At 42.2% G+C, this 23,877-nt stretch overlaps 1 protein-coding gene and 1 long non-coding RNA gene across 3 annotated transcripts in view; one reads left to right on the plus strand and one right to left on the minus strand.

Moving 5' to 3' along the window:
• Positions 1 to 23,877, minus strand: part of LOC110143954 (uncharacterized) — a 178,926-nt gene that overhangs the window by 21,182 nt on the left and 133,867 nt on the right. The gene's annotated exons all lie outside the window — the stretch shown is intronic.
• ADRB2 (adrenoceptor beta 2) lies at positions 8,573 to 10,627 on the plus strand. The gene has a single exon (XM_020903725.2). It carries the CDS (start codon positions 8,821 to 8,823, stop codon positions 10,075 to 10,077), a length of 1,257 nt encoding a protein of 418 aa, XP_020759384.1. The 5' UTR covers positions 8,573 to 8,820; the 3' UTR covers positions 10,078 to 10,627.

Raw genomic sequence — 23,877 nt, forward strand, 5'->3', positions numbered from 1 at the left:
GACTTTTTTAAAGTTATCCAATCCCAAAGAAAGGCAATGCCAAAGAATGCTCAAACTACCACACAATTGCACTCATCTCACATGCTAGCAAAGTAATGCTCAAAATTATCCAAGCCAGGCTTCAACAGTACATGAATCGAGAAATTCCAGATGTTAAAGCTGGATTTAGAAAAGGCAGAGGAACCAGAGATCAAATTGCCAACATCTGTTGGATCATCGAAAAAGCAAGACAGTTCAGAACATCTACATCTGCTTTATTGACTACGCCAAAACCTTTGACTGTATGGATCATAACAAACTGTGGAAAATTCTTCAAGAGATGGGAATACCAGACCACCTGACCTGCCTCCTGAGAAATCTGTATGCAGGTCAAGAAGCAACAGTTAGAACTGGACATGGAACAACAGACTGGTTTCAAATCGGGAAAGGAATATGTCAAGGCTGTATATTGTCACTCTGCTTATTTAACTTATATGCAGTGTACATCATGAGAAATGTTGGACTGGATGAACCACAAGCTGGAATCAAGATTGGTGGGAGAAATGTCAATAACGTCAGATATATAGAGGACATCATCCTTATGGCAAAAAATGAAGAAGAACTAGAGTCTCTTGAAGAAAGTGAGAGGAGAGTGAAAAAGTTGGCTTAACACTCAACATTCAGAAAACTAAGATCATGGCATCCGGTCCCATCACTTCAGGGCAAATAGATAGGGAAACAGTGGAAACAGTGGCTGACTTTATTTTTGGGGGGTTCCAAAATCACTGCAGATGGTGACTGCAGCCATGAAATTAAAAGACACTTGCTCCTTGGAAGAAAAGTTATGACCAAACCAGACAGCATATTAAAAAGCAGAGACATTACTTTGCTGACAAAAGTTCGTCTAGTCAAAGCTATGGTTTTTCCGGTAGTCATGTATGGATGTGAGAATTGTACTATAAAGAAAGCTGAGCACCAAAAAATTGAAGCTTTTGAACTGTGGTGTTGGAGAAGATTCTAAAGAGTCCCTTGGACCGCAAGGAGATCCAACCAGTCCATCCTAAAGGAAATCAGTCCTGAATATTCATTGGAAGGACTGATGCTAAAGCTGAAACTCCAATATTTTGGCCACCTGATGCGAAGAACTGACTCATTTGAAAAGACCCTGATACTGGGAAAGATTGAATTTGGGAGGAGAAGGGGACAACAGAGGATGAGATGGTTGGATGGCATCACCAACTCAATGGAAATGAGTTTGAGTAAACTCTGGGAGTTGGTGATGGACAAGGAAGCCTGGCATACTGCAGTTCATGGGGTCACAAAGAGTCAGACACAACTGGGCAACTGAACTGACTGACTGATAGTATTATAGCTGTCCTGGGATCAGAACCTAGGTCTCCTTATGCCCAATTCAAGCCCTCTCCTCTGCATCAAACTGATGATGACTCATTTACCATCATACCCTGTTCATTCCCACATCTAAAGGAGACTCCCAGAAATTCTGGTTGGATTCAGTAGGGGAAATTAAGCCCCATTCCCTAAAGCAGCTGTTATACTGCAAGTTCTTAGGAGGGTAATACTTAAGTACCACCCTTGGGAAAACTGGGAAGAACAGCCACTCAAACACTTTTCTGTGGGATTTAATTCTCTTGTAAAACCCCAGTGGAGGAAAGCTGCTAGAGGCTAACTCCTTTGGATGACTGACTGTCCTCAGGCCAAGAAGTCCTTCATATGACCATCTGAAGTTCCTCCTGTTTTAATTTAATGCCATCTCTTTTTGTTCAGTCCCCCTGAGATGCAGAGAATTTATTAGCATGTATCTCATAAAACACCAGTATGGCAGGAAATTAAATTAATCTGATACAATTAGCTGCTCTGAATGCTTTGCTGGTTGCTCTGCTTGCTTTATGGTTGCCAAGGTAAATGTAAATTGATTGTTTGATGACTTGCTCTAGGATCACTCTAGGTATTGATGATGAGACACTGACAAGCCCAAGTATGACTAGTAAGATACCTGATGGTGAAGAAGATTCTAGACCCAATGGAACAGAAATATTTAACCTGCAGAATAGGAGACTCAGGTGAACTCTAAGGGATTCTACCAAAATCTCAAGGACAATCTTGAAAGAGAGAGTAGACTTGTTCAAGTGGCCTCAAGGGGGCAGACTTAAGATCCATAGGTAGAAATTATCAGAAGATGGATTTCAGTTCAATATCTGGATAGTGGAGAAACGTACACCAATGAAAAGAACTGGTGTGCTTGCTTTCACTAGAGATAGCTGTCAAAGAGTTTTGGCAGATGCACTATGTAAGGAGCTGCCTAGGCTACAAGATGCCTCATTCAAAAATCACTAACATCCTATCCAGCTACATAACTCAATGATGAAAGTCATTTTCACCATCATTTTTCTTACTAAGGAATCAAGTTTTATTCCTTTCAAAGTCTTTTTTCACAAAAATTCAAATTAAAAATAAATTACTCATTATTTATATTCAAAGTGGCCTTTCACAATGTGATCTGATAAGACATGCCTTCTTTATACACATTTTGATTCAAAAACTAGATTTCAATAATAGCTATCTCTTTTCCAAGGCAACATGCTAAGCCTTACATGCATTTAGTCTCATTTAATGTAAGCTTAATGAGGTAATACTATACAGAGATCATACTAAAGACAAACATTTGAGATCATCACTTAGAAAAAAAAAATCTATAGATTTTCACAGTTTAGAGGATCATAAAGATGGAAAGAGCCTTCAAGATGGAGGTCAAAAATATTGTAAGCAATTATCCTCCAATTAGGAAGATCCCCTGGAGGAGGGCATGGCAACCCACTCCAGTATTCTTGCCTGGAGAATCCCCATGGACAGAGGAACCTGGTGGGCTACAGTCGATAGTTCACAAAGAGTCAGACACGACTGAAGCAACTGAGCACATCCCTCAATTATAAATAAATTTTTTAAAAAAGAAAAAAAGACTGATGTCAAGTAGCTTACCACCTGTTTTCTTCTAGGAAACATTCAAGTGTTTTCTCCATTTTAAGTTAATTCTTGCATATGGTGTGGTGGTCTAGTTTCTAGGTGGTCTAGACCACTATTAAGTGGTCTAGTTTCATTATTTTGCATGTGTCTGTCCAGTTTTCCCAATGCTATTTATTGAAGAAGCTGTTCTCTCCTCCACTATATATTATTCCTTCTTGTGTTGTAAATTAATTGACCATATATGCAAGGGTTTATTTCTGGGTCTTCTACCCTGTCCCATTAATTATGTGTTTGTTTTGATTACTACAACTTTGTAATATAGCTTGAAACCAGAGAGCTTGATGACTCCCAATCTATTCTTCTTTCTCAAGATTGCTTTGGCTATTTGGGTCTTTGTGGTTCCAAACACATTTTAGGATTTTTTGTTCTATTTCTGTGAAAAATGCCATTGGGATCTTGATAGGAATTGCATTTCCATTTATTCGTGTCTTCTTGAATTTCTGTCATCATTGACATCATTTTCTGATAGTTTGTTGTTAAGGATATAGAAACACAATTAATTTTTGTATGTTATTTTGTACCCTGCCACTTTACTGACTTCAATTGTTCTAACAGGTTTTGGGTGGCATCTTTAAGGTTTTCTCCATAAAGTCATGTCATTGTTAGAACAATTAATTGCGTTTCTATATCCTTTCTACATAAAGTCATGTCATTGTTAGAACAATTAATTGCATTTCTATATTCCAACAAACTATCAGAAAGAGGAATTAAGAAGACCGCATTCACAACTGCATCAAAAAGTATAACATACCTGGGAATAAATTTGACCAAGGAGGTGAAAGACCTGTACACCAAAAATGATGTCAATGATGACAGAAATTCAAGAAGACACAAAGAAATGGAAAAATATTCTGTGCTCATGGAGTGGAAGAATTCATATCATTAAAACGACCATATTACCCAAAGAATGGACATCTTTGTCATCTTGTCCCTGATTTTAGAGGAAAAATTTTCAACCTTTCACCATATAGTATGTTTGTTGTGAGCTTGTCATATGTGGCCTTGATTAGGTTGAAGTACACTCCCTCTGTATCTACTCTGTATAAACCTCCTAGAAGAAAACATAAGTGGTAAACTACTTGACAGTGATCTTGGCAAAAAATCTGTGAATCTGAATCCAAAAGAGAGGCAATAAAATAAAAACCAAACAAGTAGGACTACATCAAACTAGAAAGCTTCTGTACAGCAAATGAAACAATCAACAAAATAGAAAAGCAACCTACTGAATGGGAGAAAATATTTTCAAATCATGTATCTGATAAGAGATTAATATCCAAAATATATAAAGAACTCATAAAATTCAATAGTAAACAAGCAAACAATTTGATTTCAAAAAATGAGCAAAGGATATGAATACACATTTTTCTAAAGAAAGCATACAGATAATCAACAGACACATGAAAAGCTCAACATCACTAATCATCAGGGAAAGGCAAATCAAAACCACAATGAGCTATCACCTAACATCAGTTAGAATAGCCATTACCAAAAAAAAAAAAAAGAAAAAAAGCATTGATAAGGATGTGGACCAAAGGGAACTCTCACGCACTGTTGGAGGAAATGTAAATTGATGCAACCACTATGAAAAACAGTATGGGGTTGATTTCCTCAAAAAATTAAAAGTAGATCTAACATATGATGCAATTATTCCACTTCTGGGTGTCTATCTGAAGAAAACAAAAATACTAAATCAAAAAGCTGTATGGACCTCCATGTTCTTTACAGCATTATTTACAATAGCCAAGATAAGGAAGCAATATAAATATACACTGATAGATGAGTAGATAAAGGAGATCTGATATGCACACATAAAAGGAATACCACTCCACCATAAAGAAGAATGAAATCTTGCCATTTACAACAACATGGATGAACCTTAAGGGAATGATGCTAAATGAAATGTCAGACAAAGAAAGACAAATGCATATGATTTCATTTGCATGTGAAATATAAAAAATAATACAAGTGAACAGCAAAAGAAAACAAAACAAAAGTCATAGATACAGAGAACAAAATGGTGTTTGCCAGAGGGGAAGGGTGATAGGGAGAGGGTAAAACAGGTGAAGGGGGTCAAGAGGTACACACTTCTAATTATAAAATAGGTCATGGGGATGTAATGTATAGCATGGTGACTGCAGTCAGTAATATTGTAGAGCATACTTAAAAGTTGCCAAGAGAACAAACTAAAAGTTAACTTTTAATGCATGGTGATGGATGGTAACAAGACTTATTGAGATGATCACTTCACAATGAATACAACTACTGAATCATTACATTGTACACTTGAAACCGATGTGTTACGTATCAATTACACCTCAACAACAAAAATATGTGTTTTAAAAGATGGAAATAATCTTGCCTAAGCCAAGACCAGTCTAAGATTGTCCTAAAGCGTCCAGATATTCATGTGAGAGCATTCCCTGGCTCACAGAGCCTTACTCCTCTTTAAACATTTGTTTGGTAAATCAAAATGTGACTTTTTTTTTTCTTGTTTGGCAGGCAGGAAACGACAAATCAAGGTCTTAAGGGACTAACAAAATATGTAGTTAGACACCATCAGTCACCATAAAAGAGCCTGCTTTTCCTTATGTCAGACAAAGGTACATTTAGAACTTTCCAGTTCAACTAAAACATTAACTCTCTAAGACCATAAGCCCAGTAAGCAGTGCTAGTCACACTCCTCCACTGGGAAATGAAGCTACAATGTTGGGCAGTGAAAACATGTGAGACCAGGAACAGACCAGGACTCCCAATCTTCCCTGCCACCTTCAACCAGACACTTTCTTAATTTTCAAACTGGAAGCATGGAGAGTATAAATGATCTACTAAACTCTTTTCCATTCTAACTGTCTTTAATCCTACAATTCTAAAAGGGAGGTCAGGTAAAAGACTCCTGGCATGAAGACAGTTTGAAATTTCTATCAGCCACAGTGATACAAGAAAAAGAAAGGGGAAGAGATTGAGAGAGGGGTGCCCATTTGGCAAAGCTGATGAGGCAAAGACCTGGTATTTTGTTGACATAAGCAGCCTCCCTTCTGGGTTTAGTGTTTGTGGGTTTTTTAAAAGGTGCTTCCCAAAATAATCAACATTAAAATTTTAAGTGACTTATGTGTATAGCTAAACGATCAATTGATGTTTGTCCCATAAGGGCTTTCTTTGCTCTTTTATTGTTATAAAAAGGTTAAACAATATGCTTATTTATTTCATAGCTTCACAAACAGGAAGGAGGCTTTAAATGGCTCAGTTTCACAATTTGGGGTAGATATATATTTAAAGAAATATTGCATAATTGCATAATGCACACTGCCTCTTCCTAAAATGCATCATACCAGAGCCAATTTTGGAAAACACAAATATGGGGTGGGTATATTTTGAAAACTATGTGAACATAATAGATTCTTAATTAATATGTGTGGCTTTTATGGGAAATATTTGTTATTTTAGGGCATCTGTCATGCAAAAACAATTTCTGCTAGTGAAGAAAGTTAAAAAGAGCATGTAGTTTAAATTTTGTTTCTGAGTTATACTTCTCATGTAAATGCCCCAGTTACTTTTGTCCTAAAGCATTTTAGTGTTCTATTAGAGAACAACACTATCTTCTAAACTACTAAGTAATTTATATAAGTTTCATGTATAACCTTTATTCATGTGGCATTGATAAGCGCAAATCATAATTACATTTGTCTTATATCATCTGATTCTCATTCAGCACGATGGAAGTGACTTTATTCCTCATTTAGACATGGAGGAAATTAGGCTCCACATTTTTCATTTGCCTAAGGAATATGAGCTAGAAAGTTCTAAGATGAGAATTTGAAACCTGGTATTCCTATTCCAGTTGTGGTCCTTCTTCCCCATCCTCTATTCCTTTCTGCACTGTGGTAACACAGTACATTGAAAGGATTAAAAGATGGATTTTAGAGTCAAACAGAACTGGGTTCAACTCCTGCTACTGGCACTGCCTGGTCCTGTGCCCATGGGCAAGCTATTTTCTTCTTTGAGACCCATTTGTAAATTAAGCTAAAAATAGTTATATCCCACCCCACCCTAACAACACACACCATGGGACTGTGGGAAGGATTAAATGGAATAATGCATGAAAAGCACATAGCAGAACGTTCCATAAATGTTAGCCATTGTTATGTTATTATGTAATCTAGAAATTTGTTCAGTTACACTGCGTGAAATACTTTTCATTTTTCAAAGACACAAATGATACATGTGAAATCAAACCCTGAAAATTAATTTTTTAAACAGTAAATTCCTATGCCAGATGCAAAGGATAGTATTTCATGGACAAAGACTCTAGTTTTTTAAGAGAAGTTATCTTTTGCTTTCTGTGGTTTCAAAATATTTCTTAATGTTAATACCTTCTTAATAATCTGAGCCATATGAAATTGTCATCTATTTAAAGTCAGATACTACAGAAAAGTGGCAATTTCATATGGCTCAGCCCAACAGATCAACAAACTACCCAATAGGAGATTTTTCTAGTTACAAAGGGATTATTGAAGAAGTTGAACTTGAAAATTATTTCATTTTCAACATATTCTCATTTTAACAGATAAGGAAGGAATGATGCCACACTCCCTAGAATTAAGAATTAAAGCATACAAGCTTCTCTTAAAGCATACAAGCACATACATGTATACCCCAGCTCCAAATAAAATCCCAAGAGTAAAATTAGGTCTCAACCCCTGAAAATTCTCTAGGAGGGCACCAAAAGTACTGGAGAGCAAGCATGCTGAGGAAATTGGCTGTTGTTAAAGTCACCACCTGTGGTCTTGCCTAATGTCTGAAAGGGAATGTGCCATGAGTCCCGTGTATTGGGGAAGATGGGGTGGATGTCCAGGGGGCAAGGGTAACGAGTTTGGAATACCCTGATGGAGAAGTCCTTCTCTCTGGCACCCTGCTTGCCTCCAAGTGGGCGTTTGTATGTTCTTAGTTTACTTCTTTTTGTCTGTATGTCCTTGTCTTCACGCTTCTGGGTGCTCCTGGTTTGCTCCCGGCCATGTCTCTTGTGTTGGAGAGGGGTGACTTTGAGCCTGTCGGCTTCTGTGCCAGTGGCGCTCGTTGATGCGCTGGATGGGTGTGTCTGAGTGTCTGTGGTTCTGTATAAGTCTGAGCATGTACGTCGGGGTACAGTGTGCCTGTCTGTGCGTGTCTCGGTGGGCACTCTCATCTATTTCCGAATGCGAGGGAGTGCCGGAGTATTGCCATCTGCCCTGAGACCTCAAGCCGCAGAGGCGCCCCAGGCAGACAGGTAGCAGCCACGAAAGAACCGGCACCTTCTATTTGGCTGGTAAGCTCGCCAGAGCCGGCTTCAGCCTCCGGAGCCAGCCGAGGGAGCCCCGAGGGAGTGGCGGCCGACCCGCCCTCGTAGAGCAGTTGGGTCCCGCCCGGGCCAGCGCCAGGAGCAGGCAGGAGAGGGGAGGGAAGGGGCGGGAGAAGGCGTGGGCCTCGCCCCTTTGGGGCTTCCCGCGTTCTATTGGTTGAAAGTTCTAGCACGTCACGGGGAGGGCAGTTCCCCTAAAGTCCTGGGCACATAACGGACAGCGCGCACTCAGAGACGGCTTCTCCAGAGCGCAAGCTGGAACTGGCTGGAACTGAAGGGCACTGCGAGCCCAGAGCACCTCCGTAGCTGAGTGCACCACGCACCCCTACCACACCCACACCCACGGCCGCTGAATGAGTCTTCCAGGTGCTCGCTTGCTGCCCGCAGCGCCCCGCCGGAGGTCCGCTCGCTGAGGGCGGCTGGTGCGCCGGCAGCCTGTGTGCTCACCTGCCAGCCTGCGCGCCATGGGGCAGCCCGGGAACCGCAGCGTCTTTTTGCTGGCGCCCAACGCAAGCCATGCGCCAGACCAAGACGTCACGCTGGAACGGGACGAGGCCTGGGTGGTGGGCATGGGCATCCTCATGTCGCTTATTGTCCTGGCTATCGTGTTTGGAAACGTGCTGGTCATCACAGCCATTGCCAAGTTTGAGCGTCTGCAGACGGTCACCAACTACTTCATCACCTCCCTGGCCTGTGCTGACCTGGTCATGGGCCTGGCAGTGGTGCCCTTTGGGGCCTGCCACATCCTTATGAAAATGTGGACTTTTGGCAACTTCTGGTGTGAGTTTTGGACTTCCATTGACGTGTTGTGCGTCACGGCCAGCATTGAGACCCTGTGCGTGATCGCTGTGGATCGCTACTTTGCCATCACGTCACCCTTCAAGTATCAGTGCCTGCTGACCAAGAATAAGGCCCGGGTGGTCATTCTGATGGTTTGGGTCGTGTCTGGCCTTACCTCCTTTTTACCCATTCAGATGCACTGGTACCGAGCCAGCCACAAGGAAGCTATCAGCTGCTATGCTAAGGAAACCTGCTGTGACTTCTTCACGAACCAGCCCTACGCCATTGCCTCCTCCATTGTGTCCTTCTACCTGCCCCTGGTGGTCATGGTGTTCGTCTACTCCAGGGTGTTCCAGGTAGCCAAAAGGCAGCTCCAGAAGATCGACAGATCGGAGGGCCGCTTCCACGCCCAAAACATCAGTCCAGCGGAGCAAGATGGGCGGAGCGGTCTAGGACAACGCAGGACCTCCAAGTTCTACTTGAAGGAACACAAAGCCCTCAAGACTTTAGGCATTATCATGGGCACTTTCACCCTGTGCTGGCTGCCCTTCTTCATTGTCAACATTGTGCACGTGATCCAGGATAACCTCATCCCTAAGGAAATTTACATCCTTCTAAACTGGTTGGGCTACATCAACTCCGCTTTCAATCCCCTTATCTACTGCCGGAGCCCAGATTTCAGGATTGCCTTCCAGGAGCTTCTCTGCCTGCGCAGGTCTTCACTGAAGGCCTATGGGAATGGCTGCTCCAGCAACAGCAATGACAGGACTGACTACACAGGGGAACTGAGTGGATATCACCTGGGGGAGGAGAAAGACAGTGAACTGCTCTGTGAAGACCCCCCAGGCACCGAAGACTTTGTGAACCAGCAAGGTACTGTGCCCAGTGATAGCATTGATTCACAAGGGAGGAATTGTAGTACAAATGACTCACTGCTGTAATGCAGATTTTCTACTTTTTAAGACACCCCTTCTCCCCAATTCCCCGCAACAAAACACTAAACAGACTATTTAACTTCAGTGTAATAGATTTAGAATAAAATTGTACAGAGATGTGCAGGAGGAAAGATATCCTTCTGCCTTTTTATTTTTTATTTTTTTAAGTTGTAAGAAAATATATTTGAGTAACTGTTTCTTGTACAGTTCAGTTCCTCTTTGCCTGGAACTTGTTAAGTTTATGTCTGAAGGGCTTCAGTCTCAAAGGACCTGGGGCTGCTATGTTTTGATGACTTTTCCTGCATATCTACCTCATTGATCAAGTATTAGGGGTAATATATTGCTGCTGGTAATTTGTATCTGAAGGAGACCTTCCTTCCTGCACCCTTGGACTGGAAGATATTGAGTCTCTCGGACCTTTCGCTGTGAACATGGACTCTCCTCGCCCCTCTTATTTGCTCAAACGGGGTGTTGTAGGCAGGGACTTGAGGGGCAGCTTTGGTTGTTTTCCTGAGCAAAGTCTAAAGTTTACAGTAAATAAATTGTTTGACCATGACTTCATTGCACCTGTTTCTCCAAAACCCCTTGACTGGAGTATGCTTGCCTCCCCCACTGGAAACTGCATGCAGGTAACTATTTGTAATAACTGCCCAGTGACTTAATGTGGAATGACACAGGAGTGACACGCACTGATTGCTTAACCCTTTCGTTTGCCTTTGAATCTGCCACTGCAAACCTGTGTCTCTTCCAACGCTGCTGCTCCCACATAAGTTCTTTCAGTGTGTGCTCACCCAGCATAGCTCATCTTGCTCTTCCTACGAGTATTATTCCCGTGTTGTCACGTCAGAAACACTGACTCATAGAACTGGAGTTATGGGCATCTGTTGTGTGCCTCTGCTACCCACCTCCCGGTTCTCCTTGCTTTGCAGCTGCTTATATTTTTATCTTTGTCTTTTCTTACAGTAGAGATCTTCGTACCGCACCAGGGCGTGGCATTTTGAGGATAAGGAAGTTCTTGTGAAAAAGCTGCTCAAACATAGCCCCAAAATTCCAAGGGAAATGAAAAAGTCATGGGTTATAGGGAGAGAAGCTGGAAAACACGTCACTGGTGAATACCTCATGATCTAGAAACAGGGTTTGAACTCTCCTCCTTTTGAACTGCTGTCCTTTTTTGCCCCCTCCCTGTGACTCTAGTCACTTCAGGATAAATCAAGATTTCTCAACCTCATACTTTTAACATTTTCAGCCAGATAATTCTCCGCTGTGGAGGACAGTCCTCCGCATTGTCGGATGTTCAGCAGCAGCCCTCATCTCTACCCACGAGATGCCAGGAGCATCCCCTGAGCTGTGACAACCAGAAATGTCTCCAGTCACTGCCACATACCCCTACCTTGAGAGATGAAATTGCCCCTGGTTGAGAACCAGTTATAAACTTCAAAACTCTAAGCAGATGTTTAGATTCTGCCTAATATAACCACTTTATTTTGCAGAGCACCAGAGAGGGATTTTTCACAGTTTACCCAGTTAGTGACAGACCCTGAGCCAGTGTTCTACTCCATCACACTGCCTTCCAAGCTTATTCTCAAGCTGCCCCCAGACTGACTGTGAGACGTGAATCGTTTGGGAGGGTTTATCAATGAAGGCGAGGCCTCTGAGCCATTACTGCCTGTTTGTGGAGAGATTATATATAATACTGTTAAGAGGCATGTAAGGGAAAATCATGAAAGTAAACACATTTCTTTTCCCACCCCCTTTCTATTTTTGCCTGTGTGTTTGAGCCAGAGCTTGGCCCAGGTTTGACAGAGTGGATCGTCCTCCTTGGCAGCGCCAGCCAGGAGAGGTTCAGCCTGCAGGGTTCTTTGCCATTTCACTCGCTTACAGAGCTGACTCTACTTCTTTCTTCTTTTCTATCCCAGCCAGGGTGCCCAACCAGAAAAGCATTAGTCTCCTCTGCTTCCCATCAGTTCAGTGATGGGGTGTCTCCCGGCAAGCCCTGACATCTCAAGAGAAAGTTAGCTGCCCGTGTTTCTAGAACATGCCATCAGGCTTTGGAGAGTGTGTGCCATTCAGCACGTCTGCTCTTTCTCCAAGGGCTTTCATACCTATTATCACATTCTTCTCCTGCTCTGGCCCCTGCACTCAGAGATGCAGGCAGCTTCTCCAGTTAATCTTCACACTCCTCATAGCCTCATGGGATCTCAGACTTGGAAGAGAAAGCATAAAAAACATTTGACATCCAAAGAGACTGAAAGTCCACAACGGGGGATGACCTGCCCAAGGTAAGAAGCCAAGGATGTCAGAGTCGGAGCTAAAGCCAGGGAACCCGGCTCTCATACCAGGAACTGGCATATCTCCACCACATTGTCATTGAATTCTGCCCTCACCCTCAATCATGGACTCTTTTCCCTGGGGCTGTCACATTTACAAATTCATTTAAGCAGATGTTTTTATTTCTTTAGAGTCCTTAATAAAGAACACAGGCAATACACAAATAATCTGCAATAGGGACAAGTGAAAGAATTATTCCTTTTTCTCAGCAAGTGTTCACTAGGATATCCTCAGCATTTGGGGAAATTAGGAGATTCCTTGACTCTTTATGACCTGAAAGGATTTCAAGCTACTCCAGGTAGAAATTTCCATAGTCTTATTTAGAAGGGAAAAAAAGGTGGAAACTTTTCTATCACCATTTTTAAGTCCCATGGACAATAAATATTATTAATAGACAATGTTATATACATTCTTGTTTGACTAGAGGAGCATACAATGTAATTTCAATGAAAAACTCTGCTATGCATGTTAGTTCATAAAGTCCCAGCTAAAATAGAGTTTAGCCTAATTCAAGTTCATTTAGAAGTACTTTATATAAGAACATTGATCTGTTGTAAGAGTTTGGACAAACAAGAGCATTTTAAGCCTATCTCAGTTCCTTGCTTTCTATCTCCTTTTGTTCTGCTTTGTTTCTTTGTGGAGGCAGGCATTTGTTAGTGTCTCTCTGTCCCTCTGTTTGCTGACAGGTTGGTTACATAAGGTTTGTGTTGGATTCATCATCATAAAGTTGTCTTTGCCTGGACAGCAAGTTCTCGAAGTCTGTCAAATGAGAACCTTATCCTGAGATGTGAGCTGACAGGTGTGCAAAGTGGCAGGCCAGGGTGGGCCTCCTTGCTGAGATCATTATTGGAAGAGGGAATCTGGGGAAAAGGGAGCTGGGAAATAGGAACTGTCCTTACACGATGCTGAGAATGTTTCTGATGTACCTACTGCCTAAAGAAGCATAGACCAGTATCAATCAGAGGGTATTTACAACTACTGTATGCAGCAGGAGAAAAATATAGGTTTTAGTTTCTGAATTCTGGAGCATACTATTAATAACACTATATATATATCTTCTATGAAATCTTACTAAATATTAGGGACTATGTTCGACACTTTTGGGGGCTTCCCTGGTGGCTCAGATGCTAAAGAATCCACCTGCAATGTAGGAGACTCGGGTTCGATCCCTGGGTCGGGAAGATCCCCTGGAGAAGGGAATGGCAACTCAACTCCAGTATTCTTGCCTGGCGAACTTCATGAACAAAGGAGCCTGGCAGGCTGCAGTCCATGGAGTTGCAAAGAGTCAGACAGGACTGAGTGACTAACACTTTCACTTCTTTCACTTTAGGCACCTTTTAGGCATTGTGTGACCTTGACAGTCTCATGAGGTAGGTAGCAAAATTGTGTTCATCTAACAAATGAAGTAACTGAGTTTCAGAAAGGTGAAGTCACTTTCCAAAGTCACATAGCCAGCTAGTTGCAGGGTTAGGACTGGAACCCAGGTCCGTGTGATTCCTGAAGACACGGAAACCAGGGAGCAGCATGCGCCAGTTTATAGTCCATGCCAGAGCAAGTGTAAGAACTGGAAATGCAATACCTTATTGAGAGAAGAGGGTGATCGCTGTGGGTTGGGGCAGGGAGGAATGTTCCCTTGGAAGCATGTGACTGCAGGGTTTGTTGAGAACTGGGACGGGAAACCAATCACTGAAGTACCTGGTTTGCTTCCCTGAGTCTCTGTTTTGTCTTCTTGTCAGAGAATCAGGCCAGATTGAAAAAAGGATATGAAACTTTAAAACAAGCACAAGGTAAAGCAGGAACACAGTCTCACATCCTGGAAAATTCATTTTCTGGTTCCAAAGTTGGGAAGGTTGGCTACATCGAGCAGGTAGCTGGACATCATGGGAAATATGACCTGACTTGGTGGCCCTCTGCATGTGCTGGCCGTTTTGAGCTAGGATTCTAGGTCAATGGAGATGAACTTCTGACAACAGAGAGCAATGAGGGTTAACACACCTGGAAGGATGCTTTCTATTGACAGTATAGCCTCCACTAAATTCAGCCCTATGCTAACCCCTACTTCACACAGTGCAAATACAATTTGAAGGAGGAATTTTTGAAATACCTAAGAGAACAAACTTCCCAACCACTTTCAAGAACTTGAGAAATTCTTATGTCTTATGAATAATAGGAGGCAGGGTGAGGTGAAAAGAGGCCTGAACTGGGATTCATGCAACTAGATTTCAGGTCTCAACTCAGACTCTCTTGTTTGCCTGTCTCTTTCTCTCAAGTTGGGTAAGGCAGTTTTCCTGTTTTCTCAGTGGACCTCACTTTGCTCATCTGTAGAATAGTGAGGATTGTGCAGGTGGTCTCTAAGCTCTTCTCAGCTCTGAATTTATATAGCCATTAATCAAGAGGCTAATTAGAGACAGCAGTTTGTTTATAATTAGAGCTGATGACATTTGTCATATAAAGAATGGTTTAATATACCAGGAGTGGTCAGCTTGCAGAAGAGAATGCCATGAAGCACAATTTGGTGCATGATCATTGCCTTCAAATATTTAAGGACCATCTGGGGAAGAGGAGCATGTCTGTTTTATATGACTACCGGAAGGCAAGTAGAACCTTACAGGAAGATAGATTCATGTTCAGGGAAAGGAAAACTTTTCTGAGAGTGAAACAGGTTCTCTATCAGAATAGTGAGTCTCCTGTCATTGGAAGCATTCAAGAGAAGTGCAAATAAAGCTCTGTGTGGGATGAAGCACAAAAAGATCCTAGGGTCTTAGTCACTTCCAAGTCTGTGATTCTTTGTCCCTGAAAACAATAGACCTAGATGTTCTTAAAAAAATATTCAGACCGTTCCCCAATTCCAGCCGGCCTTCTCCCCAATTCCTCTGCACAGAGGTTTCACTGCATTCCTAACCAGGAAACCTCCAGGGAAATCAGGATCTCAAAAGTCCTTGGCCATGGGGGAAAATCCAGAAATAGAGCAATAAGGTTAAGCAGTTTTCCAAACTATTAGACCTTTTCATCAGCTGCTCTTCCCATGCCTTTTGCAAATGACCTACTAACTCCCAGAGAGAAAATACTGAGAGCTGCAAAGTCCTCTCTGCAAAGGCTATTACATCCTTCTCCACCCTTGGAATCATTGCACTTCCTGTGGTCTTTCCGTCACCCTCACAGGACAGGAAGGGAGGGAGGCAGGTTGCTGGCCAGCACAGGGAGCACTTCAAAGCCCTCTGGCCCAAGATTCTGAGGACCTGGGAACTGCGTAGTGTACCCCTAGCCACTGAGCAGCCTCAGGCAGATCACTTCCTTTCTCTAGACCTGTTTCATCATCTCTTAGCAGAGAGAGTTTGGTTTATGTAAGTCTCACCTTTCCTTCTTTCTCCAAAATTCTGTAAGATTTCAGGAAGCATTCAGTGCTACACATCTGGTTGTATGGCTCTTATTTTAAAAGTACACTTTTATCTTGTTAAAAAAGTAATAGAACTCATTCTGAAACTTTTAAAAATCTATTAAAGCACAAAATGAGGTGTGTGTGTGTGCGCACCCTCAGTTGTGCTGTACTCCTTGCAACCCCATAGACTATAGCCCACCAGGCTCCTCTGTCCATGGAATTTTCCAGGCAAGAATGCTGGAATGGGTTGCCATTTTCTGCTCCAGGGGATCTTCCCGACCTAGGGATCAAACCCATGTCTCTTATACCTCCTGCATTGGCAGGCAGTTTCTTTACCACTAGCATCCATGTGCGAAGCCCTACAAAAGGAGATAAATCACACATAACATTATCACCTAGAGATACATCACACTGTTAAAGTGATGTTATGCTTTCCGTCTTTGTCCTAAGCATGGCTATACAAATGGGCTGCAAGATATTTTAAAATAAAAAACAGAATTAGATTATTAATACAATTTTGGGCCCATTGATAATACTTTAATAGATGCCTCCTTGAATATGTTTTATGTATAATATGATCTAGATATCACAATTGCTACTGGACTGGCAATAGAGTATTTAGTAGTTTTTCAACTTTGGAGTACAAAGAAGCATCATTTCCAGAACATCTGGATCAAGAGATCTGAGTTAGAGCCTAAGAATCTGTATTTTAGCATGATCTCATGGATTTTTCCAAACCATATTTTTAGGAACAAGGTGACAGAGATAAATTTTGTACATTAAGCAGAATGCCTCCTCTCTTGCTGCTAGTGGATGAAAAATATGTTTCTGTACTATACTTGTCTCTTTGAAAGCATGCTTTCTGCACCTGGCCTCTGATCTGCTTTCAGAGTGTGGGAAACTAACTATGAAATGCCAAGGCAGGGCTTTATCTGCATTGTTAAGTGTCTCTGACCCACCCAGTTGACTTGTGTTAAAATCAGTCTATTCAAGTTATATAGTGACCCATACCTACCGTTTGAAAAGTGCAACAGCAGGTTTCTATTCCATAGAGCACCTGTTGTGATCATGATGGCTAATAACTACAGTGTGTTTACTGGGAGCCAGGCCTTGTACTTGGCAATTCTCCTGCATGATCTTGTTTAGTACTCACAGCAAACCTACAAAATAGGTAATATTATCTTTGTCCCCATTTTATGAATTAGGAAAGTGAAACTCAAAGGGGTCAACTAAGTTGCTGAAGATTACAGACCATATTGAAATAAAACCCACATATCCTGAACCAGAGCCTAGTGTTTTACCACTAGGATAGGCGATCTTTCCCCCTGTAGGGGATCAGGTAAGACAGGAGAGAGACAAAGCTAAGAAGAAATTTTTAATGGATGTTTTATTTGTGTTTTTGCCTGGAGAATCCCAGGGACGGCGGAGTCTGGTGGGCTGCCATCTACGGGATCGCACAGAGTCGGACACGACTGAAGCGACTTAGCAGCAGCAGCAGCATTTGTGTTTTTATTCCCTGGGGATTATTTTCAGAGGGGTCTGATCAATTTCTGAGCCTTGAAACTAAGGGACAAGCCTATATCTTCTAGGTAAGCAGTGGCTAAGTGTAGACTAGCAAACCAGATTGCCTGAAAGTTGGCAGCACACTCTTTCGCCATTATTCAAGCACGGTTTGAGTGATCTTCCCCCACCAGGGCCAGGGAGGAGGCAGAGGGTGGCACTCACTAACAGCACATGGGTTTGTGTGAGTTCAATCACTTTAGGGGCAGGGAGCCCCTGACATCTGCAAAAGCAGTGCCCTTCCCATTTCTCTGCCCAGGTCTATGTCTGCATCAGTCTCCATGGTAGAGAATATCAGGGAAGTATGGGTAATGAGAGAATGCATACCCTCTTAGTGTGCTAAGAAACCCTAGATTCCAAGAGGTAAGCTCTGTATCAAAGTAATACAGGGGCCAGTAGATGACCATCTCTCCTGGCTTGTCTTATTATTTTTCTAGTGCTATGAGGGAAAGGGGGCTCCCTGGTAGCTCAGCAGTAAAGAATTCACCTGCAATGCAGGAGACGTAGGCAAAGTGGGTTCAGTCTCCGTATTGGGAAGATCACCTAGAGTGTGCATGGCAACCCAGTCCAGTATTCTTGCCAGGAAAACCCTGTGGACAGAGGAGCCTGGTGGGGTCGCAAAGACATGACTAAAGTGACGGAGCACGCACGCGCACATAAGGAAAAGACTGGAGTTTCTGAATGTGTTCATTTCTCCAGGAAGAGAAAACAGGTTTTTGAAATCACAACAGTAACACCCATGGCAAAGCAGAATTGGATTCCTAGGTAATCCCTGCTTTCTTTCGATCATACCATGTTGGCTTTGCAGCCTCAGGACTTGTGCCCAGAAGCCACAAGTGCTGTTGGGGAGTTTCCTTCATTGTTAGACAATTCTGTCTCTACATTACTGCCTAGTGTTTCTCTTTATAAAAATTACAGTAGATGTCTTGAACTACGACAGTCAACCCTGACAATCTGCCAGAGTTTTATTGTTATGTTTAAGAGCAGTTCACAGTTCTCACAGAATGTATTGCAACAGTAAGTCTGTTCTGCTCACAAATATTCAGACTTCCTTTCTTCTTTCAGTTCCCACAGTGTCTTTTTATAAATCCAAACGCTCACCTAGCCTCCTCTCTAAGAGAATGGAGGTTCAGTCTCAAGGGTGTGTGGTGAGCAGCCTTAGAAATAACTTTCTATGAAACTGTGGAAGAGTTGGTGGTGTTGGTTTAGGTAGTGAGCCTTTTGACATTATTTTATGTTATTGAAGTGGGTCCCAAACCTTACAGAGTCCCAAAATGATCTGGGCTGAGAAAATGCACATTCCTGACTCTCATCCCTGAGATTCTAACAGGACTGTAGTTGGGGGCCAGGGACCTGCATTTTATCACTACTTCCCCAGAGGAATGTGATGCAGATGCTCCTAGGATTGCAGTTTGGGGACCTAGGGATCACACTGTCTTCCTCTCCCCACTCCTCCTGCTCAAGAGCACAAAGTGGAGATGTAAAAATTTATTCTATACAGCTGCATACATTCACAAAAGTAATAATTCTGTCAAATAAACAGAATCCTAATTTCCCTGTGTTACCAAGTAAAACAATGTAGTTGAAAATAATTTATAAATGATAAAAAAAAAAGTAACTATGAAAGACGGCAGTGATAATAAAGTGCATTGAGCAGTTAGGCACTTGGTTAAAAATGTGTTTGTGACAGCATGGCATCGACATAGTTATGCCCCATAATAGCATCGCTGTCCCAGACCCTCGTCATGTAGACCAAGAAACAGCAGCACAGAAATAAAAAAGGATCTTGCTGCAGGGATGGACTCTTTGTCCAGTGCTCCTTCCTCCTGGACACTCTGCTATGATTAAGTCAAATCATACTGAGGTCTATCTGAATCAATTTGCCTAATTCACATAAACCCTCCTACTTAGCAGTCTGAAGAGGAACCCATCCAGCTGCAGAGAAGAGGGTGATTCATACACATACATACACCTCCATGGATGCACACACCCAAATAAATACACATAATACACACGGACTTTTACACTGATGCCTGCACCTGTATCAGCACAAACACATACACATGCAATTTCACTTAGATGTATGGACACATCTCTGTTCTTCTGTTCCATACTCCCATAGGAATATGCACACAGGTACTAGGACATAGACATGCTTAACCCAAACATTCTCCCTTAGATAAATACATCTAGTGATTCATAAGCACACTTTTGCATGCTCCAAATGAGAAAATATGTCATGTCATATAGTCATGGTCCCACTGCTACCTAACAACACACAGGTTCCTGTGCTGGCTTTTCTTCCTGCGTAAGTTTATATATACCCCTGATTCAATACACATCTGTTGAGTCCTAACAAGTGGCAGGAATTGTTAGGTGCTGAAGATCAGTGAGTGAACAAAAATCTTTGCCCTTATTGAGTTTGTGTTGGGGCATTTTTTTTTTTAATGCATGCAGATTTTTTAACTGTAACAGTTTCTATGAAGAGACTCAGAGTGTTTTGAAGGTATCTAATTCTGAGAGATTAGTAAATGTTCCCCCAAAGAACTACAGTTTCAGCTGAGAGCTGAAGGAGGTCTAGATAATTTCTGGAAAAGGAGAGGAGGGCAGAACATTCCACTCAGGGAGAAAAGCATGTACTAAATCCTGTAGTGAAAGGAAACCTCATGCCTAAGAAGGACTAAGCAAAGGTCAATGTGGAGAAGGTGTGCGAAGAGGTGGAATGTAGCAGGACTACACATAAAAGGCCTTTTAAGCCGCATTAGGATTTAGTTCTTTATCCTAAAAGCATTTGAAAGCCACTTATATGTTTACAGCAGAGATCAGACTTTGTATTCTGAGAGATCAGATTTGTATCTCTGAAGATATGACTACCCACACAAAAGCATTCTCAATACAGGTAAGTACACACATATGGGTTCCTATGTACACAATCCTATGTACATAGGTTCCTATGTACACTTGTACATTTTCCTAAAATGCATATTTACATGTAAGTATTCACTTGCAAACTCTGCCTCTGTGAACACACCCCTGTGTATTTGTATGCATGGTATATAGAAATCCAGTGGGCATTAGGAGGCAGACAAACACCTTCCTTGCTGGGTACCACCAGTTCTAACTAAGCTGGCCCCTGGGGCAGGGACAAGGGAAGTGGTGTGTCAGATCCGAGCCCTCTGACTTTGGAGCTCTGGGCTTTGTGGCCTGGCTTCATGACTGTACTTGCAGCTCTGCTCCCCCTCTTCTTGGCTCAGAGCACTCAGTGACAAGGTGGGGTTTCTTCCAGAACAGGGTAATTCACTATTCTAGGCCCAGGCCAGGAGGGGAGGAAGGGCAGGTCGGGTTGCATAAAGATTGCCTTGTGCCCTCCCAGAACTGTAAGCAGAGCCTCTGCCCAGCTCCAAGCATGAAGTAATCTTTGCATAGAGTCATCAATCTGATATAAACACAAGGATCCACAATCCAAGGATCATAATGGGACTCAAAGTAGTGTGTTCCATCAGTAACCACAGTGTGAAATGGGACATGGAGGAAGAAAAAGAGAAAGCCTGGCAAGAAAGCCTTTTCAAGGCAAGATGTCTGTGACCCTCATTGCCCCTGGCACAGAAAATGCATGTAAATACATATTTACACACACAAATTTTCCTCAAGCAGGTATACCATCTCACAGCAAGTGATTTATCTGCCACAACACCCTGCATTATTTTCCCCCCCAAAGAACTAGAAGTACTAGAAGTATACTTATGCACATTTTGCTCCTGTTTAGCAGCAAAGCCAACAAAGCCCTTGACCAAAGGCAGTGACAGCCTCCAGGGAGATCAATAGAAACATTCATGCAGAATTAAAGACTCATCTAGAGCCAGTATTCTTGCCTGGAGAATCCCATGGACAGAGGAGACTGGCGGGCTACAGTCCATGGGGTCGCAAGAGTCGGACACAACTTGGCAACTAAACTACTACTAGAGCCTTATACTTGGACTCTTAAGGATGTTCCCAAGTGATTTTTGTTTTATATTCTAAAGACTCATACACACTGAGATTCTATATATTCAAATACGTGCTTGCAAAATGGTTTCCGCCATAATTAAAAGGAATTCTATAGTGCAATTTGAAGCTCTTTTTATTTGCTTCAGGCTATGTAAGGAACAGTCTTCTTTTCTTTCAGTCAGGTGTTCTTTTATGCTGTTACAAAAGCGAACTATTACTTTGCCAACAAAGGTCCATATAGTCCAAGCTATGGTTTTTCCAGTAGTAATGTACGGATGTAGGAGTTGGACCATAAAGAAGGCTGACACTGAAGAACTGATGCCTTTGAACTGTGGTGCTAGAGAAGACTCTAGAGAGTCCCTTGGAAAGCAAGGAAATAAAATCAGTCAATCCTAAAGGAAATCAACTCTGAATATTCATTGGAAGGACTGATGCTGAAGCTGAAGCTCCAATACTTTGGCCAGTTGATGTGAAGAGCCGACTCACTGGAAAAGACCCTGATGCTGGGAAAGATTGAGGGCCAGAAGAGAAGGGAGCAACAGAGGATGAGATGCTTGGATGCCATCGTTGACCCAGTGGACATGAGTTTGAGCAAAATCTGGGAGAGAGGGAAGGACAAGGAAGCCTGGCATGCTGCAGTCCATGGGGTTGCAGAGTCGGACATGACTGAGCGACTGAACAACAAGCAGCAAAGTACCATATGCATCAAGGACTGACTGAAGACCACAGCACTGTGCCCGTGGGGCTACGGTGTAGCAATTCCTCATATTTATCTAGCACTTAGCAGTTTACAAAGAGCTTTTTTATAAGTCATCTTATCTACTCCTCTTAACTTTGAGGTCAACATGGTTGTTCCCATTTCACAGATTAAAAAATTGAGGTTCAAAACTTGCTTACAGGCATGGCACTAAGACATAGCAGGGTCTTCATACTCAGTCTTCATTCTCATATGCAGAAAAAAATACAAGTGTTTTCACACTCTGCTATCCTCCTAGGACCCAGGGCTCTTCTTGCTGTATTTTCCTGTTTTCTGCTGGAATTTAACTTAAAATTTTAGAGTTAACACTCCCCAGCACAGAAACCACAGCTGCTGAGCTGCAGATAAGTGATTACCAGCTCCGGGGACAGTCCCCAGGATGCTTTCAATACTGACAAGCCCTGAGCTTGTGTGAGCTCATGCTAGGTGTCGGCATGGCCTTGCTCTATCAACTATGACTTAGAGCAGAAGCTCCAAGCCTTCTGGGTTCCTCACGTCAGTCACCAGATGCACTTTCACCATGTCAGAGCTAAAGAATCACATGTCCTGCTTTACATACATGCCTTGCTGGCAACTTAGGGCTCCACTGAGGCTGTCCTTGTTCACTCTGCCTAATTCCTCTTGGATCAGGATGTTCCTATGGGAAGGCCCCGTGTGATCTGCTGCCCCAATCCCACATCCATTGGGCCACAGCCTGGCCTGCTTTTAAGGGCCAAGTTCCACACCTTGATAAAAATTGCAGGCTCCAGGACGTATTTCAATTTCTTGAAAATGGCTTCTGTTGGGTTGAAATTATTTCAGTCAGAGCAATTAAGTGTTCTTGTTTTACACACACATCTTCCAACAGAATTGCCTTCAGCACAGGTGAACTCTATTTAATGCATCTGGGCAAACTTGGCGTGAATGACAAATCTAACCACAAGGAAAGCGCCCATTGGCCATCTCTTCTCCACATCAAAGTATAAGCTTATCTGGTTTACTTAGCTTTCTAAGCAATGTGTGACGAATATATTCATTCATTCATTCAAAAGATGTTTGAACACTTTTATATGCCAGAACCTGTGCTAACTACCAAGGATACGGCAGTGACTGAGGTAGACATGGTTGCTACTGTTGTTTTAGTGTCTTACAGTCTAATGGAGAAGACAGACAATGAGAAGGTTATTATAAATGATGTTTGGATCAAGTTCCGGATACTCACACCAGAAAAACTTAAGCATACTAATGAACAGGAATAAGGGCTGGGAAATTGGCTTCTGAATTTTGCCAGTACATTCAGAAAGTTATCTGCTATCTGTCAGTCTCAGACTGGCCTCTAAAAATGCGTAAAAATATTACTATCACCTCTTTAAAAATGTCTCTGGGAAAACCGGAGTTGATGGTGTCTCACAAAGTTATCAGTTGTCACTATCTTGATCCACCTCTGAAATACTGTGCCCAGTTCTGACAGTCACACATTTTCAAGGGAACATTTGGAGCCTTTCTAGGCTTGCCAGATTCAACAGATAAAAATACAGGACATCCAGTTTCAAATAAGCAATGAGTTCTTTTTCATATAAGTATGTCCCAAATATTGCAGAGAACATGCTGATACTGAAAGTTATTCACTAGTTATCTGAAATTCAAATTTAACTGGGCACCCTGTATTTCAAACTAACAACCTTGTTACAGAACCAGAGGGAAGAATGTGAAGAAACCCAACACCCTGTCTCAAAGTGAATAGTTGAAGGAGACTGACTTTTTAGCTCAGAGACAATAGTAAGACTCTAGACCTGTGTAGGGAAGCATCTTCCAA

This window comes from Odocoileus virginianus, chromosome 3 (assembly GCF_023699985.2).
Source record: "Odocoileus virginianus isolate 20LAN1187 ecotype Illinois chromosome 3, Ovbor_1.2, whole genome shotgun sequence".
Taxonomy (NCBI): Eukaryota; Metazoa; Chordata; class Mammalia; order Artiodactyla; family Cervidae; genus Odocoileus; species Odocoileus virginianus.

Excerpts from the sequence above, each read along its gene's own strand:
- ADRB2 (XM_020903725.2), top strand. The coding sequence starts at position 8,821 with ATGGGGCAGCCCGGGAACCGCAGCGTCTTTTTGCTGGCGCCCAACGCA.